Source organism: Typopeltis vanoorti, chromosome 1 (genome assembly GCF_054136105.1).
Source record: "Typopeltis vanoorti isolate ZY-2024b chromosome 1, IOZ_Tvanoo_1.0, whole genome shotgun sequence".
Lineage (NCBI taxonomy): Eukaryota > Metazoa > Arthropoda > Arachnida > Uropygi > Thelyphonidae > Typopeltis > Typopeltis vanoorti.
The window spans coordinates 167,618,584-167,640,217 of NC_143549.1; the positions used below are offsets into that span (position 1 = coordinate 167,618,584).

At 35.2% G+C, this 21,634-nt stretch overlaps 1 protein-coding gene across 1 annotated transcript in view; it reads right to left on the reverse strand.

The window, feature by feature from the left end:
- Window positions 1-962: 962 nt before the first annotated feature.
- Window positions 963-21,634, reverse strand: part of LOC150110627 (ES1 protein homolog, mitochondrial-like) — a 100,251-nt gene continuing 79,579 nt past the window's right edge. Inside the window, exons 7-8 of the mRNA XM_090395324.1 lie at window positions 17,147-17,229; window positions 963-1,288 (exon numbers count right to left, since the gene is read on the reverse strand). Coding sequence (XP_090251450.1) covers window positions 1,154-1,288; window positions 17,147-17,229 — 218 coding nt within the window. The 3' untranslated portion in view covers window positions 963-1,153. The remainder of the gene's footprint in view (window positions 1,289-17,146; window positions 17,230-21,634) is intronic.

Here is a 21,634-nt window from a genome sequence, read left to right on the forward strand (position 1 = left end):
TTATTGAAAGCAGCTGAAGATGAAGTAGTGAATGTATTGATTGAAATTTGTCAACAGGTTTGGAAGCAAATATACTGGCCTAGAGATTGGAAAACAGTGTTCATCCTAATTCCAAAAAAATCAAAACCCAGTGACTTTGAGAATTATAGAACCATCACTTTAATTTCATGTGCAAATAAAGTTATGCTGAAAGTGATCCAACAAAGGTAGAGCCATATGTGAATAGAGAAATGCTACAAGAACAGGCTTTAGGAGAGGTAGAAGAACTAGAGACTACATAGCAAACATGAGATGGATTATGGAAAGAACGAGAGAATATCAGAAGGAAGTTTCACTTGTTTTATTGATTATAAGAAAGCTTTTGAATGTATTGATCACAAACAGACTGTGAACTGTAATGAGATCAATGGGAATACCTGATCATCTAATTCTCTTGCTGAGAGCTGTATGACAACCAAAAAGCTTCAGTAAAAACAGTCTTTGGAGAAAAATACAGTATTTGAGTGGAAAAAGGGGTGCAGCAGGGTTTTATACTGTAGCAGGGGTGCTTCGGCCATATGTGCAATGTGTGCGACACACAGGTGCCAGGATAGTAAAGGTGCCAAAGATTTGGTATGATATTTTAAATAAAGTGAATTTTGTCAGCAAAATACTACAGTCTTCATCTATGAATCTCCAACTTATTCATGTTACTAGCTTAATATTAAACTCCATTTAATGCAATTTTATGTGAAAAGGTTATATTTTTGTAAGATATGGTGACTATAGGTTTTGCAACCTCGTGTGTTTGTGTGCATGCATGTGTGCATGTGTTGTGGGGGGGGGGGGTTAATATTGAAAAATAATAATAATAAAGATAGTTTAGGTTTCTAAGTCACATCAACATGTTTCTAGAAGACAAGAAATGTGGTGTTTTTCATAAGTCATGATAGTACTGTAACAGAAACAAAATTCAAACCATGTTCTATATGAATAATTTATTTACAAAATATTAATTACATTCACATAATCCAATTTTGACAATATAATTTTATTTAATATTACAAGTTGTTCAAAAAAATATGAATATTTATAGATATAAGAACAACCAAACTGATTTCATAAATGAAAAATTCATAATTCTCTCATGATAATCATCTAGCAACAGTAGCTATCAATTCTTGCTCAGCAGTTTTAATAAAGCTTCTATCATCTTTCCCACACCACTGAATACGTCATGAAAGTTTGTCGTATTGCACATGAATGCTGGAGTTGTAATGATTAGGTTTTGATTATCAACAACTACCTCTTCAGAAATGTTAAGGAAACATTTAAGAAATGTTAAATTAGAACTTTAATAACACACAAATAACTTTAACAATAAGATTATAAAATTAAAATATGGAAAATATAAAAGTTTTTAAAATGAATTAAATTTATGAGAATTGAATTTTTTCTACCTACCTCAAAATACAATGGTAATCTGCATTTAAGCTGGCATATTTTCAGTAGGTGAAATCTGAAAGGTCACCAGGAAGCATAACCATAATAACAACGGATATTCAAATATCTTAAAACTTACATGCCACTTTGCATTCATATTTAAGCTGTACAGTAAATATCACAATACTAATACCCAACCGTGATCCAGTCAACAGTCGATTCCAGCACCAAGTTTTTATTTAACAGAGGAAACAGATGTCAAGGGATAATGAATGACAAGCTTTTATTTAATTAGCAAAATGATGTTAAATAAAGTTAAATTACATTAACGTAAGGGTCAGGGGTGCTTAAGGGTCAAAGCTGTATAACTGAGAGGAGACCTCCACATAGCCTTTAAAGGAATGCGGAGAACCGACCAGGGCTTCTGACCTAATGTCCAATCCTCACCTTCTCGTGGTGCACCCTGTTGGGTATCTACTTTGATACTGAACGAACGAGGATGGGCTGACAATTTTGGGATTTAGCCGACCAAATTGTATTCTTATTGGTTAAACCAAAATAAAAAATGATGGTACAACATGACAAAATTTCATGCCGGCTGGGGCGTCGCCCGGTTAAACAAGGCCCCCGTTGTTTTCGCCAGGGAACCAGGGCGAACAGCGAAAAGTCAGCTACTGGAACAAATCTGAAAACAAACCCCAACTCAACATCACCAGAGTTAAAGATCGGTACTATCAACGTAAGAAGCTTGAATGGCAAAGAAATGGAGCTAGCTGAGGAATTAGATAAGTACCAGATCGACATAATAGGGGTGACTGAAACAAAAAAGACCAAAACTGGTGAGATCTTTTTGAGCAATAAATACAAAATGTTATATTCAGGCAATAACAATCAAGGAAAAGAAGGAGTAGCCATAGTATTCAACACAAAATACGAGGCTAATCTTCTTGAATGGCAGTTAGTCTCTAGTAGAGTAATGTGGGCAAATATGAGAATGGGGAATTGGACAATGAGACTTATTTGTGCCTATGGTCCCACAGAAGGTTCTACTAAGGAAGAAGTGGAGGAATTTTTTGAGGCTTTAGAAAAAGCAACTGACACAATGAAAAAGGAAAAGTTGGTCCTTGTTGGGGATCTAAATAGTAGAGTAGGAAATGATTGTGAAACATACAAAAATATTTTGGGAAAATTTGGAGAAAAGAGCAAAGCTAATAATAATGGCAAATATCTGTTGGATTTCTGCTCAGGACATGGACTGGTTATTACTAACACCATGTTCCAACATAAAAATGTGCAAAAATTCACATGGAGAGAGGAGGCTAGGAATAAGAAAAGTCTCATTGACTATGTTATTGTTGATAGTGATGTTTTCTCCCTGGTGCAGGACACCAGAGTGTACAGAGGATTTGAAATTGGAAGTGATCACTATTTAGTCTTGAGCAGGATAAAATTGAATTTCATATTGAAAAGAATAACATGTAAGAAAGTTTTAAAGCGAATAAAAGTTGAGCAGCTCTCAGATGTAAACTGTAGACTAAAATACAGAAATATTATTGAAAAGAAAATGAAAGAGTTTGAGAACAGAAATCAAACCTTGGAGATTCAGTGGCAAACTCTGAAGGAAACATTGATGGATTCTGCCAGAGAGGCATGTGGTGAGGTTGTGTGCAAAGATAAAAAAATCAGAACTCCCTGGTGGACACAGGAAGTTAAAGAGGCAGTGAAGGAAAAGAAGAAAGCATATCAAAAGTTCCTGGCAAATAAGTCAGCTTTTACTCTTACAGAATACAGAGACAAATGTAAGAAAGCTAAACAGTGTGTAAAACTAGCTAAACAAAAGTCATGGGAGGACTTTGGCAAGAATATAGAAAATAAATATCAAGAAGGTGGCAAAATATTCTGGAGGTTGTTGAAGAAGCTTAGGAATGGAGGAAAGAGTGCGGTAAAAGTAATTAGAGATGATAAAGGTGAAATGAAAACAGGAGAAAAAGATATCCTTGAAGTATGGAGTAATTACTTTGAAAAACTGCTAAATGAAACAAGCAGTGATGACAGCACAGTGATAAAAAACACTGACCAGGCATGCAGTCAGGAATACATATCCATACTTGAAGTACAAAAAGCCATCAAAGGCTTGAAATGTGGAAAGGCAGCAGGAGTAGATGATATTCGACCAGAAATGCTGAAGTATGGTGGTATAAGAGTCTTACAGTGGCTGCACTGCATAGTTCAGAAAGCCTGGACAGAGGGACGAATTCCCGATGATTGGAGTAGAGCTCTCATAGTACCCATATATAAAAAGGGAAATAAAACTGAATGTGAGAATTACAGAGGTATTTCCCTACTGAGTGTTCCTGGCAAGATCTATGCAAGTATACTTGAGAAACGGTTGAGAAGAATTGTGGAAGAAAAGCTTGGTGAAGAACAAGCTGGATTCAGGCCAAATAGAGGCTGTCAGGATCAGATCTTCACTTTACGACAAATAGTCGAGAAAGCATGGGAATATAACAAAGATCTGTATTTAAGTTTTGTCGATTTGGAAAAGGCATATGACAAGGTGCCAAGAGAGAAGCTATTCAATACGCTGCAGTTATATGGTGTCAATGGGGCATTATATCAAGCAATACTTAGTCTTTATTTGAGTTGTGAGTCAGCAGTTAGAATTGAAGGAAGTACAGGAAGATGGTTTAATGTTAAATCTGGTGTGAGACAAGGATGTACATTATCCCCTCTGTTATTCATTATCTATATGGATCACATTATGAAGGAATGTTGTATTAAACCTGATATCAAAATTGGAGATGTTAATGTCAGCTCTTTGCTTTATGCGGATGATGTTATACTTCTAAATAAATCCGCTACAAATCTGCAAGATTCTCTGACTAAATTGAATAGCTGTTGTAATAGATATGGTATGAAGGTCAGCAATAAAAAGACAAAGACGATGAAAATAGGCAGAATCATTGAAAATGTCAACTGTGTTGTGAATGGAGAACCTGTGGAACAAGTAAAACATTTCAGCTACTTAGGCACAATTTTTACTGAAGATGGTAAACTAAATATAGAAATAGACAACAGAATCAGCAAAGCTGGTATCGTGGGAAGTCAATTGAATAAATTCATATGGAATAAGAAAGAAATTAGTCGGAACACTAAATTAGCTGTATACAAGACTGTGTTCAAACCAGTTTTAAATTATGGATCTGAGAGCTGGGTCAGAAGTAAAACACTTGACCAAAGACTAGAGACCGCAGATATGAGAGTCCTGAGAAAGATTAGAGGCGTGAACAGATGGCATCAATGGCAATATCATATTAAAAATGAGGATATTAGGAAAGAACTTGACATTGTCAGCATCCAGGAATGCGTTAGCAGAGCTAATCTCAGATGGTATGGTCACTTAAATAGAATGGGAGAGGAAAGATTAGCAAAACAAGTGTTCTCTGCCAGGTTGGCAGGAAAACGACCCAGAGGAAGACCAAGATATAGGTGGATTGATACGGTACAAAATGCCTTAGACGATAGAAATATAAGATCTGATAATGTTGGAGTCTTGACAAGTAACAGACTGATTTGGAGGAAAATTGTAGATAGGAAGTTAGTAATGATGTAATTTTTTCATGTAGTACTGTCATATCCTGTACACCCCTTGAGGGTACATGGCAGGAATTTGATGATGATGATGCATTATCTCTAGATATCTGTTTCTTCCATTAAACAAAAACATAAGTGATAATCAGTATCTAGCAACAGATTTCATTGCTAGTTATAAACTAGCTAAGTAGCTTTCATTCCAAATAGGCATTATCCCATTATCTATTTTTAAAAAATGCCTTCTTTCAATGCTTTTGTTGAAAATATTAACTTAAAAATGCCAAAATTTGGTTACTTTTGATATTGTATTTCTATATTCTAATTGTCTCCTTAAAGAGATTCTTTAGCCATTACATAATGGAAACAAAAATGTATTAAAAAAATGAAGAGAAAATGTCACTGTTTCCTGTTGCCAATTTTCATATAAAACATTTCAAAATTAATGTTCCAAACCTCCAAATCTACACTATGCAGTTGATGTATTTGCATGACTTATTTTTAATGGTATTAATAACATCAAACAAATTTATCAAAAGATGTTTTATTAAGCTTATATTTCGCTGAATTTCAAATCGGCATCATCAGAGAACAGCACAGCTTGTATATGCGACAGTGAGTAAGTGAAGCATACAATACTGTAAAAAAAAAAATAATAATAATAATAAAAACATTACAGCTATGTGGGAGTTACTCTTAAGATAAATTTAGTTTAATCCTTTATCCAAGTGTGAGCAAACAAAGTTTGCACCTGAAAATATCTTCAGGACTGAGGTAAGGTAGTACAACACCAGGCAACTTGCTGCAAAGGTGGATCAAGCTCTCAACTCCTTGTCTCAGTATCTCCCATAATGCACAGTACATCTCCTTGCAGACATGTGTACTGCTATGCACTAAGGGAGGGCCACTACCCATACCGGTATCAACCTTTATTGAGGTCTCGTCAGTGGGAGACAGGCCCAGAGTGGAGATACCTAGGCAGAAGCAATAGGAGAGGTCATCCTTACCTATAGGAGTTGCTGAAAGGTGTGCCACCTTATTATTAAATTACTCTGAATTTAGAGAAAGATGTTGAAAGTTTATTTTTCACTTGGTTAGACTATAATAAATTTAGTTTAATCCTTTATTCAAGTGTGAGCAAACAAAGTCTGTACTTGAAAATATCTTCAGGACTGAGGTAAGGTAGTACAACTCCTATAGGTAAGGATGACCTCTCCTATTACTTCTGCCTTAGTATCTCCACTCTGGGCCTGGCTCCCACTGACGAGACCTCAATAAAGATTGAAACCGGTATGGGTAGTGGCCCTCCCTTAATGCATAGCAGTATACATGTCTGCAAGGAGATGTACTGTGCATTATGGGAGATACTGAGACAAGGAGTTGAGAGCTTGATCCACCTCTGCTGCGAGTTGCCTGGTGTTGTACTACCTTACCTCAGTCCTGAAGATATTTTCAGGAGCAAACTTTGTTTGCTCACACTTGGATAAAGGAATAAACTAAGTTTATTATAGTCTAACCAAGTGAAAAATAAACTTTCATACTCTTAAGATAATCTCATAAATTTTTGGCAGATTAATGCAACAATATTTGTTTGGGTTAGGAGAATTCTTCAAATTCATGGCTGACTTAAAAAATAATCTTTCAGATCCATAATGACTTCTAAATAGCACATTCGCTTTCTTCCATCTAATCCTGTGTGAAGGGGCATCCAAAGCGTGGTCTGCCAGTCCTGATTTTCCATAATAATAGTAGCAAATGTATTTTTTATGTTCTTCCAAGCAGATGTTAACTGATCTTCTTGTTTGACCATAGTAGGCCAAGTCACAATCACAGGGAACTTCATACACTCCAGGGTGTGCTAAAGGGTGAAGTTTATCCTTAGGCAGATCAGAGTTGCTAGTTTAACATGAGGAATTGTTATTGTTATTGAATTGGTGTAAAGGCCATGTTTCATCAGTACTCTGGCCATCTTTTCTGATTATTCTCATTTCCACAAATAGGTTTTTATTATATTTCTGTATATAAAAAAATTCTTCATATTTATGTCATAAAAAAGATAAAAAATCTGTTTTCATTGTTACCCTCCCCCTTATAAAAAAGTCCTGAATATTACTGAAATTGCCATTTCTAAAATCAGCTAAATTGTATATAGCTGATTTCAGAAATAGCAATTAGCAATAGAGAAATATAATATAAAGAGGCCTGACACAGGCCTTTTCATATTATGAGTTTGTTAATTTTTAGTTGAGTTCAGTGCACAGTCATTTTTATTTGTTGTACTAAGAGAAAGTGAGATAATGGCTGTCGGTTCAATGTTAGTAAATACAAAGTTATGCACTTGGTATGATGAGATTTCCAACAGCATATTATGCTACAGGAAACTAATAAGGCTAGAGATCTTGGCATTTTAGTGGCTAGGAATTTGAAACTCAAAGCTCACAAAAAAAACCACAAATACAACTCAGAGGATAATTGAGATTTTGAAGCGAACCTCAACATGTAAGGATAAGGAAGTCATTTTGCCTCTTTACAAGGCCATGATAAGACTGCACCTGGACTACTGTTCAAGATTGTCTCCTGGGTTCTGAAGGGTGGAAAGAAGAGTTACAAAGATTATATCGATATTAGAATGTAGATTATGAGGACAGATTGAGAGTAAATGGACTACAGACTGGTTAATAGGAGAAAGAGGAGGTGATATGATAGATGTCTATAAACTTCTGAAAGGGTATTATAAAATATCTGGTGAAAATTTTCATTACACGGAAGGTGGGGAAAGAACATAGGGGAAATCGGTAGAAGTTGGTCTGTTGATTAATTTTAACGGAATAGATGAGAACACAGACTGATAAGAAAATAACTATTTATTAACTTATCAGTCTGTGTTCTCATCTATACCATATTTCGCTGGTATTCTATCCAGTATCTCCAGAGCAAAAAAAAACAGTTTGTCACAGTATGCAAAACAACAACAATCCGGTATGACAATGGGACCAGTTTGAACAATCGAAATGTACAACACAAAGACTAAAGTCCTAATTAGGCACCATCTACGTTGAAAAAAACAGAAAGAGAAAGCAGGTATTAATTAGGTCTTAAGATGACTGTCCCCCAAATCTTTGGCAAATTTATACAGCCATACTTGTTGAGGTTTGGAATATGTTTCAAGGTTTCTGATAATTCCAAGAGCAATCTCTCTGACTTATAACAACTTCCGTGCAGCACTTTTTTTTTTTTTTTTTTTCTAACTGATCCTGTGTGCAGGGGTATCCAAGGCATTGTCTTCTAGCCCCAACTTGCCATAGCGATAGTGCCAGATGTATTTTTCATGTTCACTGAGGCAGATGTCCACAGTAAGCTCGACTGCATCAACAGGGCACTTCATAGACTCCTGGATATGATAAAGAAGAATTCTGTCTGTGTGATAGATAGACCAGAAGAACTGTGGACATCCACCACTGACCAGGTTCAAGATGAACCTGGTTAGTGTTTTGGGATTCAAAAATTTAAACCAAGTCATAACATAACCAAAATAATATTATACAAGTAAATAAGACGATTTTATACTCATATAAGTCTAGCACAAATTTACAGGATTCCTTAACTAAATTGAATAACTGTATAACAAATATGAAATGAAAATCAGCAATAAAAGACCAAACTGTGAAAACAAGCAAGAACTTAGAAAACTTTGACTACATTCTAATTGAAAACCTACAAAACAAACAAAACATTTCAGATATTCAGGCACTAATTTTAGTGAGGCTGGCAAATTAAATATGAAAATAGACAACTAAATAAGCAAAGCTAGTATTGTACGGAATCCAAGAAATAAATTTTTATAGAATATGAGAGAAATAAGTCAAAATACTAAACTAGCAGTATGCAAGACAATGTTCAAAACCAATTTTAACTTATGGATCTGAAAGTTAGGTCAGAAGTAAAACAGTTGATCAAAGAGCCAAGATATGAGAATTCTTAGAAAATTCGAGGTATGAACAGATGAAATCAATAGAAGAATCATATTAAAAAATCAAGATATTAGGGAGGAACTCGACATCAGTAGCATTTGCTAGTGTCATCTTGAGTAGCAGATGCAGTACACATGTTGCTCAGCTAAATTATTATTTTTAGTAGATATTAGCAAAATTGTTATATATAGTTGGTACTTTTTTGTTTATTTTTGACTGTGTAGTTAAGTCGTGTTGTTTAGTCATCCATTATTAAGTGATATTCTTTTCAGAATCATTTTTCATTATGGCAGCGACATGCATGAGAAAAATGGCAACCAAGACATCAATGTTGACCAATATCAACATGCGGGATTTAATTCAATGTAGCGTGTATTTAATGTATTCATTAGCGAGAGTGAAAGGTTTGTGGTATGAGAATGAGAATAAAGAAAATATCTGTCAGAAATGTTTTGTAAGTGAATATAAGAAATGCGAGTCGCAAAAGAACGAAGTAAATGATAATAAGGATATAAAGTAGGATTGCCAATTTGTTGTGGAGAATGTAGCAGAAGCAGTGAGTGACAGTGCACACAAAATATGAATGAGAGTTTCAAGGCAGTGGTTAAAAGTAATGTGGATGATGAGATGCAAGTGCAGAAAAAAATTGCATACTTATGCAGACTCCTTCACAGGACAAAGTGCGAGCTCGAGTGAATGGAGAAACAATTGCCGTGCGGTACAGAAGAATGAAGCATGGAAGAAAGAGTGAATGGGAAAAGCATAAAGTACAAGAGACTGGGAGAAAATAGATAGTATTGTATGGATTCAATGATTAAATTTGTACTTAATGAGAAAGTGATGAAAGCATGTTTTCCATGTGCAAAGATAATGGATGTTAGTGAAGCCTGTAAGTATGCAGAAGACTGGAGCAAACACGTTGATTGTATTAATTGACACAAATGATTTGAAAGGTTAGAAACATGCAGTGAGAGAAGATATGAGTCATTACTGGAAGCAAAAATGAAGAACAAGAAAGTAAAGGTTGTGAGGTGAGTCAGCTGCCTCGGTATGAGAGGACAGAAATGAGAAGGGCCATGATTGTCAATGAGAAGATTGTGCAGGAAGAATGTTGTGCAGTTTATTGATGTATGGAGTGAATTTGATGGGAAAAAGGACTTATATATGCCAGACGAACTACATTTAAATGGTTTGGGAGTTAGATAGTTGGAGAAAGTGTTGTTTTTGGTGAGAGTGTGCTAGTGCAAAACCAGGAAAATGAGAGATATTAGGGAAGATGAAATCAAGCATATGTATGCCCCCCCCACCGTGATAAATGATCATTGGTAGAATAATGTTTATGCAATACCGAACAAAATTTCACAGGTCTCCAATTTAAATGGGTTGGTAATGACATTATTCAGGGACATCGAAATGCATCTGCATGAATACAAGAAGTATCAGGAATAAGGGTGAGGAGTTTTTGGCATTGGTAAGCTCAACTTGGCCAATAATTATAGGCATCAGTGAGACCTTGTTGATTGAAAATGATATAGTTACAGGGATAGTATGTAAAGGGTATTGTATTTTCAGGAAAGATAAAAGGAACAGGACAGGAGGTGGCATATAGATGATGATAATAGCTACAGAATTACAACCAACAAAATGAGAAGTTAAAGAGGATATTAAGCCTGAGTAAGATGGTTCATTTGAGGCTGTCTGGTGTGAGATAGAGACAAACAGGACAAAATACATTGTTGGGTGCTGCTATAGATCAGGAAGTCCACAGGAAGAAGAAATAAATGCCATGTATCGGAAAATTGACACAATGGGTGTAGGCCGAGTGTCCTCGGCTAAGGGATAATTACATTAAACAACATGTCACAGAGCAGACAAGGGAGGTTGAGGGTGTGGAATCTGTTAGTAGCATCAGACGATGTATCAATAACCAAGGTAGAGAGATAGCATGACCATGTGATCTTGCTCTGGGAAGTTGCCAAACATGTGAAGTTCTCTGTCAAGAAGGAGTTTATATTCAACTAAAAGGCTGGTGATTATGAGAGACTCAGGAGTCATTTCAGAAGTGACATGGCTTGAGAAGCTATAAGGAAGGAATGTCAATAGTGCATGGCAAATGGTCAGAGATTGCTTGAGAGTAGCAGTATCAGACTGCATACCCAAGCTCTGGAGGATAAACCAATTTGGAATTAAGTGGATGAGTAGAGATAAAAATCAAGCGCCACAAAAAAAGAAAACATTGTGGAGGAAATATAAAAAAAAAAAGTTCTCTGTCAAGAAGGAGTTTATATTCAACTAAAAGGCTGGTGATTATGAGAGACTCAGGAGTCATTTCAGAAGTGACATGGCTTGAGAAGCTATAAGGAAGGAATGTCAATAGTGCATGGCAAATGGTCAGAGATTGCTTGAGAGTAGCAGTATCAGACTGCATACCCAAGCTCTGGAGGATAAACCAATTTGGAATTAAGTGGATGAGTAGAGATAAAAATCAAGCGCCACAAAAAAAGAAAACATTGTGGAGGAAATATAAAAAAAAAAAGTTCTCTGTCAAGAAGGAGTTTATATTCAACTAAAAGGCTGGTGATTATCAGCAATACTCATGAGCAGCAAAGTGCAAGCAAGAAGTGTAACTAGTATGCTAAGTAAGGAGGGCCAAATCAGTCTATGAGAGAGAATTAGCCAAATAGGCCAAAGTGAACAAAAAAAAGTTTTTTCGTTATGTAGAAAGTAAGAGGAAAAATGATCATGGTAGAATGACTTTAAATGATGCTCATGGTAGGAAGGTGACTGAACCAAATGAAATAGTTGAGTTACTGATGTTATAGAGATGCATATCAACATTGATGAACACGTGTTCAGCATATTAAAAAATATGAATTTGAACACAGCAGTGGGACTGGATGGCATATCAGCCCATGTACTACATGGGTCTGCAAGAGAATTGGCATTGCCTCTGACAAAGTTGTTCAATCTAAGTCTCAGCTCTTGCAGAGTTCCGATGGTGTGGAAAGAAGGTAAGATAGTACCATTGCATAAAGGTGGCTCCAAGACAGAGGTAGCAAACTACAGACCAATTAATATATTGGGAGTGGTTGTTAAAGTATTGGAAAAGTTGGTGAAAGATAAAATACTAATGCTCTCACTTTATTATAAAATGTGAATAAGTAACTAAGACAGGACCTACCCATTACAAAGCAGAATTGGATAAAGGTAATGGCTACACCATGATATTGCTCGACTTTGCCGAGGCATTTTTGATCTTTCTTGAGAACTTTCTTGATCTCATTCGGAGATTTTCCCACCTGTTTCAACCCTGCTTTGAATTTTTTCCTCCAGATCATATTGGAATGTCCCTTCTTCTACCTTATGGGTTCGATTCCATGGCTGTCTTTGCTATATCCTTATCTAGGATTCTGATTGTATGGCCTATCCACTTTCACTTTCCTTTTATTACCGTATATTCCGGCGTACAAGTCGACCTGGCGTATAAGTCGATATTGGAATTTTTTGAGTTTTTATAGTATACTCATCGTATCGAAACATTTCTTTAAAAATAAAAATTATGACAGTTTTTAAGGAAAATTTTTATACAGGCATCAACCACTAGGATCATAACTGCCTTTTTAGTCTTTCCATTCTTTGTTTTAGCAAAAGATATAAAATACCTAGTTGACAAAAGAAATTTTATTTCGTATTGACCAGTTGACCAATAGTGAACTAAAGTGCAATGGCTCCTTTTAAAAGAATGAAATATGATGCGAGTTTTAAGTGCAAAGTGATTAAATTTGCAAAAGAAAATACTAACTGTGTTGCTGCACGTTAGTTCGGAGTAAGCGAAAAACTAGTTCGCGATTGGAGAAAAAATGAAACTTTAATAATGAAATTACCAAAAAATAAGTGCGCATTACGCAAAGGAATTTGTAAGTGGCCTATTCTGGAAAATAATGTTGCGGATTGGGTTCAAGAAAATCGCCAAAATGGACTCATTATAACAAGAAATAATATTCGTTTATTCGCTTTGAAGTGAGGCAAAGCAAATAAAAAGGACAGTTAAAACTTCAAAGCAACAGTGAGTTGGTGTAGCCGGTTTATGGAAAGAAAAAATTTAATGCTTCAACTAAAAACGAAAACCACACAGAAGCTGCCAAAGGATTTGGATGATAAGTTATTAAGTTTTCAAAGATTTATAATTACTAAAAGAAAGCAAAAAAATTATTTATTGTCTCAAATCAGAAATATGGATGAAACTCCAATTATGTTTGACATGATTGGGAATAGAACAGTAGAATTGAAAGGAAGTAAAACTATTTCTTTAAAAACAACTGGACATGAAAAAAGCCGTTTCACAGTTGTATGATGGTACTAAATTAAAACCTATGATAATTTTTAAAAGAAAAACAATGCCAAAGATCAAAATTCCAAGAAACGTTTTTCTCCATGTTCATGAGAATGGTTGGTTGGATGAAGCAGGAGTTAAGCTGTGGATAAAAAATATTTGGAATACATGAAAAGGTGCATTAAAAAATCCAAACAGTCTTTTAGTGTGGTACATGTTCAAATCCCATTTAACGGAGAGCACAAAATCTTTATTAAGAGAGAATAATACCAATATGGCAGTGATTCCAAGTGCAACTTGGAATCACTGCCATATTGGTATTATTCTTTATAACTTCACTAGTGCAACCGTTGGATGTTTGTATAAACAAGCCATTTAAAGACAGTTTACGAAAACAGTGGAATGCGTGGATGCAAGGAGAGAAAAGTTACACAAAAGGAGGACAAATGTGACATGCGTCTTTGGTAACTATGTGTGAATGGGTAGCGAAAGCATGGGATGAAATAAAACCAGATACAGTAATAAAATCTTTTAAAAAATGTGCTATATCTAACAAATTGGATAGCTCAGAAGATGATTTTGTTTACAATGATGACGAAATTGATGCTAAATCTGATGGAGAAAACAAATACAATTTATATGACGATATATCAGAAGAAATTACAGAACCAGAGTACAATGAACTTTTCATACATTCACACAGTGAAAATGAAATCTTAATTATGTAGTTACCTACCTATTTTCTTTTGTAAATAAATAATTATATAACATGTAAATCATTTTTTCTATAATAAATTGGATATAAGTCGAAATATTTTTACTTATTTACCCTTTTAGTATATTCCTAATAAATTTAACAGAGTATGATACATACTAGTTTTTGCTTGGAAAGCAAACGATTTCTGACCCGGCATATAAGTCAACCTACAAAATTTAGTACTTTTTTTCAATACTGAAAAGTCGACTAATACACCAGAATATACGGTATTTCTGTTTTGATGTTGGATTAATTTCTTTTGTCCCATAATGTCTTGTTTGAAATTCCATTTGGTCAGTATATTCTGATTATCTTTCTAAGACATCTATTTATGTAAATTTGCAGTTTATTTAAATTCCTTTTGGTTAATCTCTGTATTCCAGATCAACATAGTAGAATAGTTTTTACATTTGTGTTGAAGAGTCTTATTTTTGTCTTGAAATTTATTTATTTACTTATCCATACATTTTTGATTCAATAAAGGTGATTTGGGCTTTTTTTGTATTCTATTTTTTTATGACCTCTTATGTTCCTTCTTCAGTATTTACTGATCCCAGATAAACGAAAATGTCTACCTGTTCTAGTGGTCCTTCATAGTTTTATCTTCATTACTTTGGTTTTCTTTTGGCTTATTTTTCAGCCATTGATGCCATCTGTTCATGCCTCTAATCTTTCTCAGGACTCTCATATCTGCAGTTTCTAGTCTTTGGTCAAGTGTTTTACTTCTGACCCAGCTCTTAGATCCATAAGTTAAAACTGGTTTGAACACTGTCTTGTATACAGCTAATTTAGTGTTCTGACTAATTTCTCTTATTCCATATGAATTTATTCAAATGACTGCCTACCATACCAGCTTTGTTGATTCTGCTGTCTATTTCCATATTTAATTTACTATCTTCACTAAAAATTGTGCCTAAGTAGCTGAAATGTTTTACTTGTTCCACAGGTCCCCATTCACAACACAGTTGATATTTTCAACAATTCTACCTACTTTCATTGTCTTTGTCTTTTTAATGCTGATTTTCATACCATATCTATTACAACAGTTATTCAATTTAGTCAGGGAATCAATCTTGCAAACTTGTAGCAGATTTATTTAGAAGTATAACATCGTTCGCATAAAGCAAAGAGCTGACATTAACATCTCCAATTCTAATATCATGTTTAATACCACTTTCCTTCATAAGGTGATCCATATAGATAATGAATAACAGAGGGGATAATGTATAACCTTGTCTCATAACAGATTTAACATTAAACCATCTTAGTGTACTTCCTTCAATTCTAACTGCTGACTTACAACTCAAATAAAGACTAAGTATTGCTTGATATAATGCCCCATTGACACCATATAACTGCAGCGTATTGAATAGCTTCTCTCTTGGCACCTTGTCATATGCCTTTTCCAAATCGACAAAACTTAAATACAGATCTTTGTTATATTCCCATGCTTTCTCGACTATTTGTCGTAAAGTGAAGATCTGATCCTGACAGCCTCTATTTGGCCTGAATCCAGCTTGTTCTTCACCAAGCTTTTCTTCCACAATTCTTCTCAACCGTTTCTCAAGTATACTTGCATAGATCTTGCCAGAACACTCAGTAGGGAAATACCTCTGTAATTCTCACATTCAGTTTTATTTCCCTTTTTATATATGGGTACTATGAGAGCTCTACTCCAATCATTGGGAATTCGTCCCTCTGTCCAGGTTTTCTGAACTATGCAGTACAGCCACTGTAAGACTTTTATATCACCATACTTCAGCATTTCTGGTCAAATATCATCTACTCCTGCTGCCTTTCCACATTTCAAGTCTTTGATGGCTTTTTCTACTTCAAGTATGGATATGTATTCCTGACTGTATGCCTGTTGAGTGTTTTTTACTACTGTGCTCTCACTGCTTGTTTCATTTAGCAAATTTTCGAAGTAATTACTCCATACTTCAAGGATATCTTTTTCTCCTGTTTTCATGTCACCTTTATCATCTCTAACTCCTTTTACAGCACTCTTTCCTTCATTTCTAAGCTTCTTCAACAATCTCCAGAATATCTTACCACCTTCTTGATATTTATTTTCTATGTTCTTGCCAAAGTCCTCCCATGACTTACACAGTGTTTCGCTTTCTTACATTTATCTCTGTGTTGTCTAAGAGCAAAAGCCGACTTATTTGTCAGGAACTTTTGATATGCTTTCTTCTTTTCCTTCACTGCCTCTTTAAGTTCCTGTGTCCACCATGGAGTTCTGATTTTTCTATCCTTGCAGACAACCTCACCACATGCCTCTCTGGCTGAATCAATCAGGGTTTTCTTCAAAGCTTGCCACTGAATCTCCAAGGTTTGGTTCCTGTTCTCAAACTCTTTCATTTTTTCTTCAATAATCTTTGTGTATTTAAATCTACAGTTTACATCAGAAAGCTGCTCAACTTTTATTCGCTTTAAAACTTTCTTACATGTTATTCTTTTCAATATGAAATTCAATTTTATCCTGCTCAAGAGTAAATTGTGATCACTTCCAATTTCAAATTCTCTGTACACTCTGGTGTCCTGCACCAGGGAGAAAACATCACTATCAACAACAACATAGTCAATGAGACTTTTCTTATTCTTTGCCCCTTCTCTCCATGTGAATTTGTGCACATTTTTATGTTGGAACATGGTGTTAGTAATAACCAGTCCATATCCTGAGCAGAAATCCAACAAATATTTGCCATTATTATTAACTTTGCTCTTTTCTCCAAATTTTCCCAAAATATTTTTGTATATCTGACAATCATTTCCTACTCTGCTATTTAGATTCCTAACAAGGGGATCTCTCTGTAGATGAAGATATATATATGTGTGTGTGTGTTTGTGTCTAATATATGACAATATTAGCATCCTGGCTAATATGACAGGAAAGTTAATATTTTTCATGTAGTGCTATCATAGTATTCTGTACTGGGGTATATATCCAGAATTTGATGATGATAAAGTTGTTAATTAATTATTATCTCTAGATATCTATTTTTCCTCTAAACAACTGCATGATCAACTTTCTATAGAAAACAGAAGAAAAAAAAAGCTATAAAAGGATATATTAACATTACAGTTATGATGAGTAGCTCCCCAAGATTTCGCTGCCTCAACAGATCCACAATAAGGCCACATTCCTGAGATATCTATTATACAGAAAAAGAAATGTTTAATGTTTGTAGCATGAGCATAAGAACCATACCGAGGATTCAATTTATATAATATACAACTATTATTTATATAATTTAAAAAATGTTATCTAATAAGAGACTGCCTCTTTATTATTATTATTATTATTAATAAACAGGCAAATTCAAGAAGCTATATATGTTGTCCAGAGAAGGCTCCTGCAACCATCCACATCTTGCTTAGTCATTAGTAATACTCGTACACAGATCTAGAATGAATATATTTTAGTACTCGTGTGGTTGAATGGACATTAAAAATGATATACGACAGTGTAGTAATTTAAGCTGAAGTAGTTCAGTACTATAGGCTGCATATAAAATAGAGAAAAAAAATTTATACATCTCCTACCGATGTAAGATCATAAACCTACCATACCCCTATAGTATAACAACAATGTTGACTGGCCAAGCCATTTTTATATTTTTTTATTACATTTTTGCACTTTATGTATCTATTTTTATATTGTATGGAAACCCTGTTCTAGAAACCAAACATGGAACTTTTTCAAGCAACTTCAGGCCACCAATAAGTGAGGAAGCTCTCTCACACCACCCTATGAAATTCTCCCAATTTGAGGTGATACTTGTGATCACTCTCAAGATGATCACAAGCATACATACTTATGGTAGGATTCAAACCATATCCTATCCCTCTCATCCATCCTAGGACAGGTTGAGCCCCCTCCTAATGAGGGGTTACTAGTGTATTAATGCAGCCAGTTCACCACTCCACTGCTGCATCCCCTAAGAGTGATATTCATGACTGTATCCGTGTGTGTTCACAGGGCCGGTTTGACTGTTTGCGGGATGAAAAACCCCAGATAAACTGAGGAAAAAACACTGGTGTCCACGCCCAAGACTGACTAACTTGACTATGGCTGAGGAAGATCCTTAAGCGCCTCACATTGTCGACAGGAATTGAACCTAAGACACTCCTTCCTCGGGCATATGGTTGCAAAGCACATAGTCACTAGGCTAACCATGCAGATGATTCAAACCCACAACCAAATAATGTTAGCAACTCAACCAACCAGGCCAGTAAATAAATAAATTAATTAAGCAACAACAAAAACAAAAAAAAAGCATATGCACCATTTCAACCACTATCTTTGCAGCAGTACACAAGCAGTGGGTTTTAACCATGAGTTCCTGAATACTTCAGAACTTAAGAGCCTACCAGTTTAAGCCTCAACAGTAATTTTACCCATACACCCAATATTTTGCTGGCCTAGTTGCCCAGTGGTTAGCATATCTGCTCTGCAGCCAAGTGGCTGTGGGTTCGAATCCTGCCAGGAGCATGGATGTTTGTGATTGTCCTACTAACCATTTAGCATATATACTGCTGTAACCTGTGTCATAGCTCCTGTAACCTGCATCATAAAAATCAAAAATAACTAACTAACCCAATATTTCATAACAACTGAAATTAACATTATTTTGCACTTTAAGAAAGCAGTCAGCAACCATTTACTCACAGAAGGTGCATTTACAAACACAGTACTGGATAGTAGGGGCCAAAATGGATTATTATTATTCAGACACATCCACAGAGTTTTAGAACTCACCATTTTTATTTAGAAACTAACCATTATTCACACAATATCTATCACACCTCTCTTTAAAACTAACACCATGTCAATGAACATTATAACAATCATTCACAAGCAGAGTAGCAAACTGAGGTGAAATTTTCATTTTCATCTCCATATATCTTATAAAATTCCATTATAACATATATGTTTTATCATATACCCTATTTTTTTTGCAATAACTTTTTGCAAATCACAATTCTTTAATCTATCATAATGCCAAGAATTATACAGTCCTTTCATCAGCTGGTCACCTATCACTGAATACCCTTCACTGCTTCCTCATAATAATCACTAAACTAAGCCAACCAAATCTGAGCATAGTAGTTCAGGTACATTCATTACATTCATAATAAGGCCCTTGTAAGTAGGGATGATAACTTCTTTATTGCTAATCAGTGTTTTTTCACCATCAACGAGGGTGGTGGTGATTTTAAAAGTTCTCAGCCTCACAATGAAAAAATGAATTTATAATTTCAAAATTATTTTTATTTTTCAACATAATCTTCCTTGAGTGCCATTATCCCATTCCTGTAGTGGTTCTCAGTAAGATCTGCAAAATACCCTTTTACAGCTGCAATCACCTCTTGATTCGAATAAAAATGCTAACCAGCAAGGAAGAGTTTCAGTTTTGAGAAGAGACAGAAGTCAGATGGATCCAAATCTGGGGAATAGGGTGGATGTTCCAACAATTCATAATACAGATCCCTTAATTTTCCCATTGTCAAAACACCTTTGTGGGAAGGTGCATTGTCCTTATGAAAGATGATTTTTTTCTTCTGCAAACAGGGTCTTTTATCACGAATTTTTTGGTCTAGTCTGGTTGAAAGATTGGAATAATATTCCCTGGTTATTGTTTCACTCCTTTCCAAGATAATTAATAAACAAAACGCCTTTAGCATCCCAAAACACTGATGCCATGACCTTTCCTGCTGATGAAACCAACTTTGTCTTCTTTGGCACGGAACAACCAACTTCTGTTCCCTGTTTTGACTGCTTGTTGGATTCTAATGTGTAATGGTGAAGTCATCCAAGTCTCATTCATAGTAATAAATCGATGCACAAAATCAGTTTTATTCTTGTAAAAAATGCTCCAAGCACTGTGAAGAGATTTTCATGTGAGTGCATTTTTGATCTGCTGTAAGCAAGCGCAGCACCCATCTTGCGCAAAGCTTTTTTATTTGCAATTCTTCATGCAAAATATATCCTACATGTTCTTTTGAAATGCCTATAGTCTCAGCAATTTCATGCACTTTGACTTGTCAGTCATCCAATACTATATCATGCACTTAATCAATGATTTCTGGTGTTGTTACACTTTTTTGGACATCCTTCACATGGATCATCTTCAAAGCTGGTACGACCACGTTTAAACTAGGCAGTCCATTTCTTAATTGTCAAAAATAAAGGAGAAGAGTGCCATAAACTTTTATGAACATCGAATGAATTTCTTTTGGCGTTAAACCTTCTTTTACAAAGAATTTTATAACCGCACAATACTCAATTTTATCCATTTCAAGGGATATAGACTTTTGCTTCAGACAGCTGTATAAAACAAACTACTTGATAGAATAACTTGCAATTTCACATGGATGCTTATGACAGATGTACCAACTTCAAAAAAAAAAATTGCGCCAATAGTGTTGCCATCTATGGTCAAGCCGAGAACTTTTCAGACCACCCTCGTAAGTGATTAATCTATTTTCACCATATTTGCATTTTTCAACTCTCTGCATTACTTGATCACCATGTTTAACATCATTAATTTATGCACTTTCTCTACCATTTAAAAACATTGTGTGTCAAATTGTTCCATTTCTCCAATTTATTCTGCGACTCTTCTAGATGGGAGTCTATGTTAGGCTCCCACAATCCACCAAATCAATAAAGTCAGTTTAACATCCTTAAAAAAAAGGGTATCTATCTGCTAAACAAGATCATCATCACCACCAAATTCCTCCATAACCGCTAACTTCGTATTGACAATTTTCTTCAGATTAATAGGTTATCTGTCAAACCTCCAATATTATCAGTATTGAATCTTTTTTCCTGCCTACCTGTCAAAGAATACCTGTTTTGCTAACAGCCACTTCCTTCTCCCATTATATTTATTAAAAGAATTATACATACTCTGAGCCTGAACAGTATGGACTTATTAATTTATTTTTAACGGTACTGATGATAACACAGACTTATAAGAAAATAATTACTATTTATTAACTTGTTTTCTTATAAGTCTGTGTTCTTATCAATACCGTTAAAAATAAATTAACATGATGAACACAAGTCTTTCCATGCATTTGAATATGAAATTGTAGAGCATACTATCGACACAAACATGTATACTGCTCGGAAAGAAGTGAATGAACACCCATGAGCAAGGTGGATCATGCTGTATAATGAGTCGTGTTTGTAGCTGTTATAAATTGGAGGAATATGATGCTTCCAAGTCAGTGCAACTGCATGAGGGTGAAATGGCTGTGAGAATAGAACTGACAGAGTTTGAGAGAAGTGTTGTGATAGGACACTGTGTTGTAGGCCTATCTATTCCACAAATTGTTGACAAATTGGGTCATCCTGAGGTCGACAATCAGTAATACATACTGAGATGGAAATGCAAGGAGTCAACTGCAAGTGCTACCAGCAGTGGACGACCCACGGTGCTACAAAGATGATATGTAAAAACTGCCATTCATCGACTGACATGTTGGGCATCGACTGCAACACAAATATGCACATAAAATTCAGAACCGAGGCTCACAATATGGATTTCC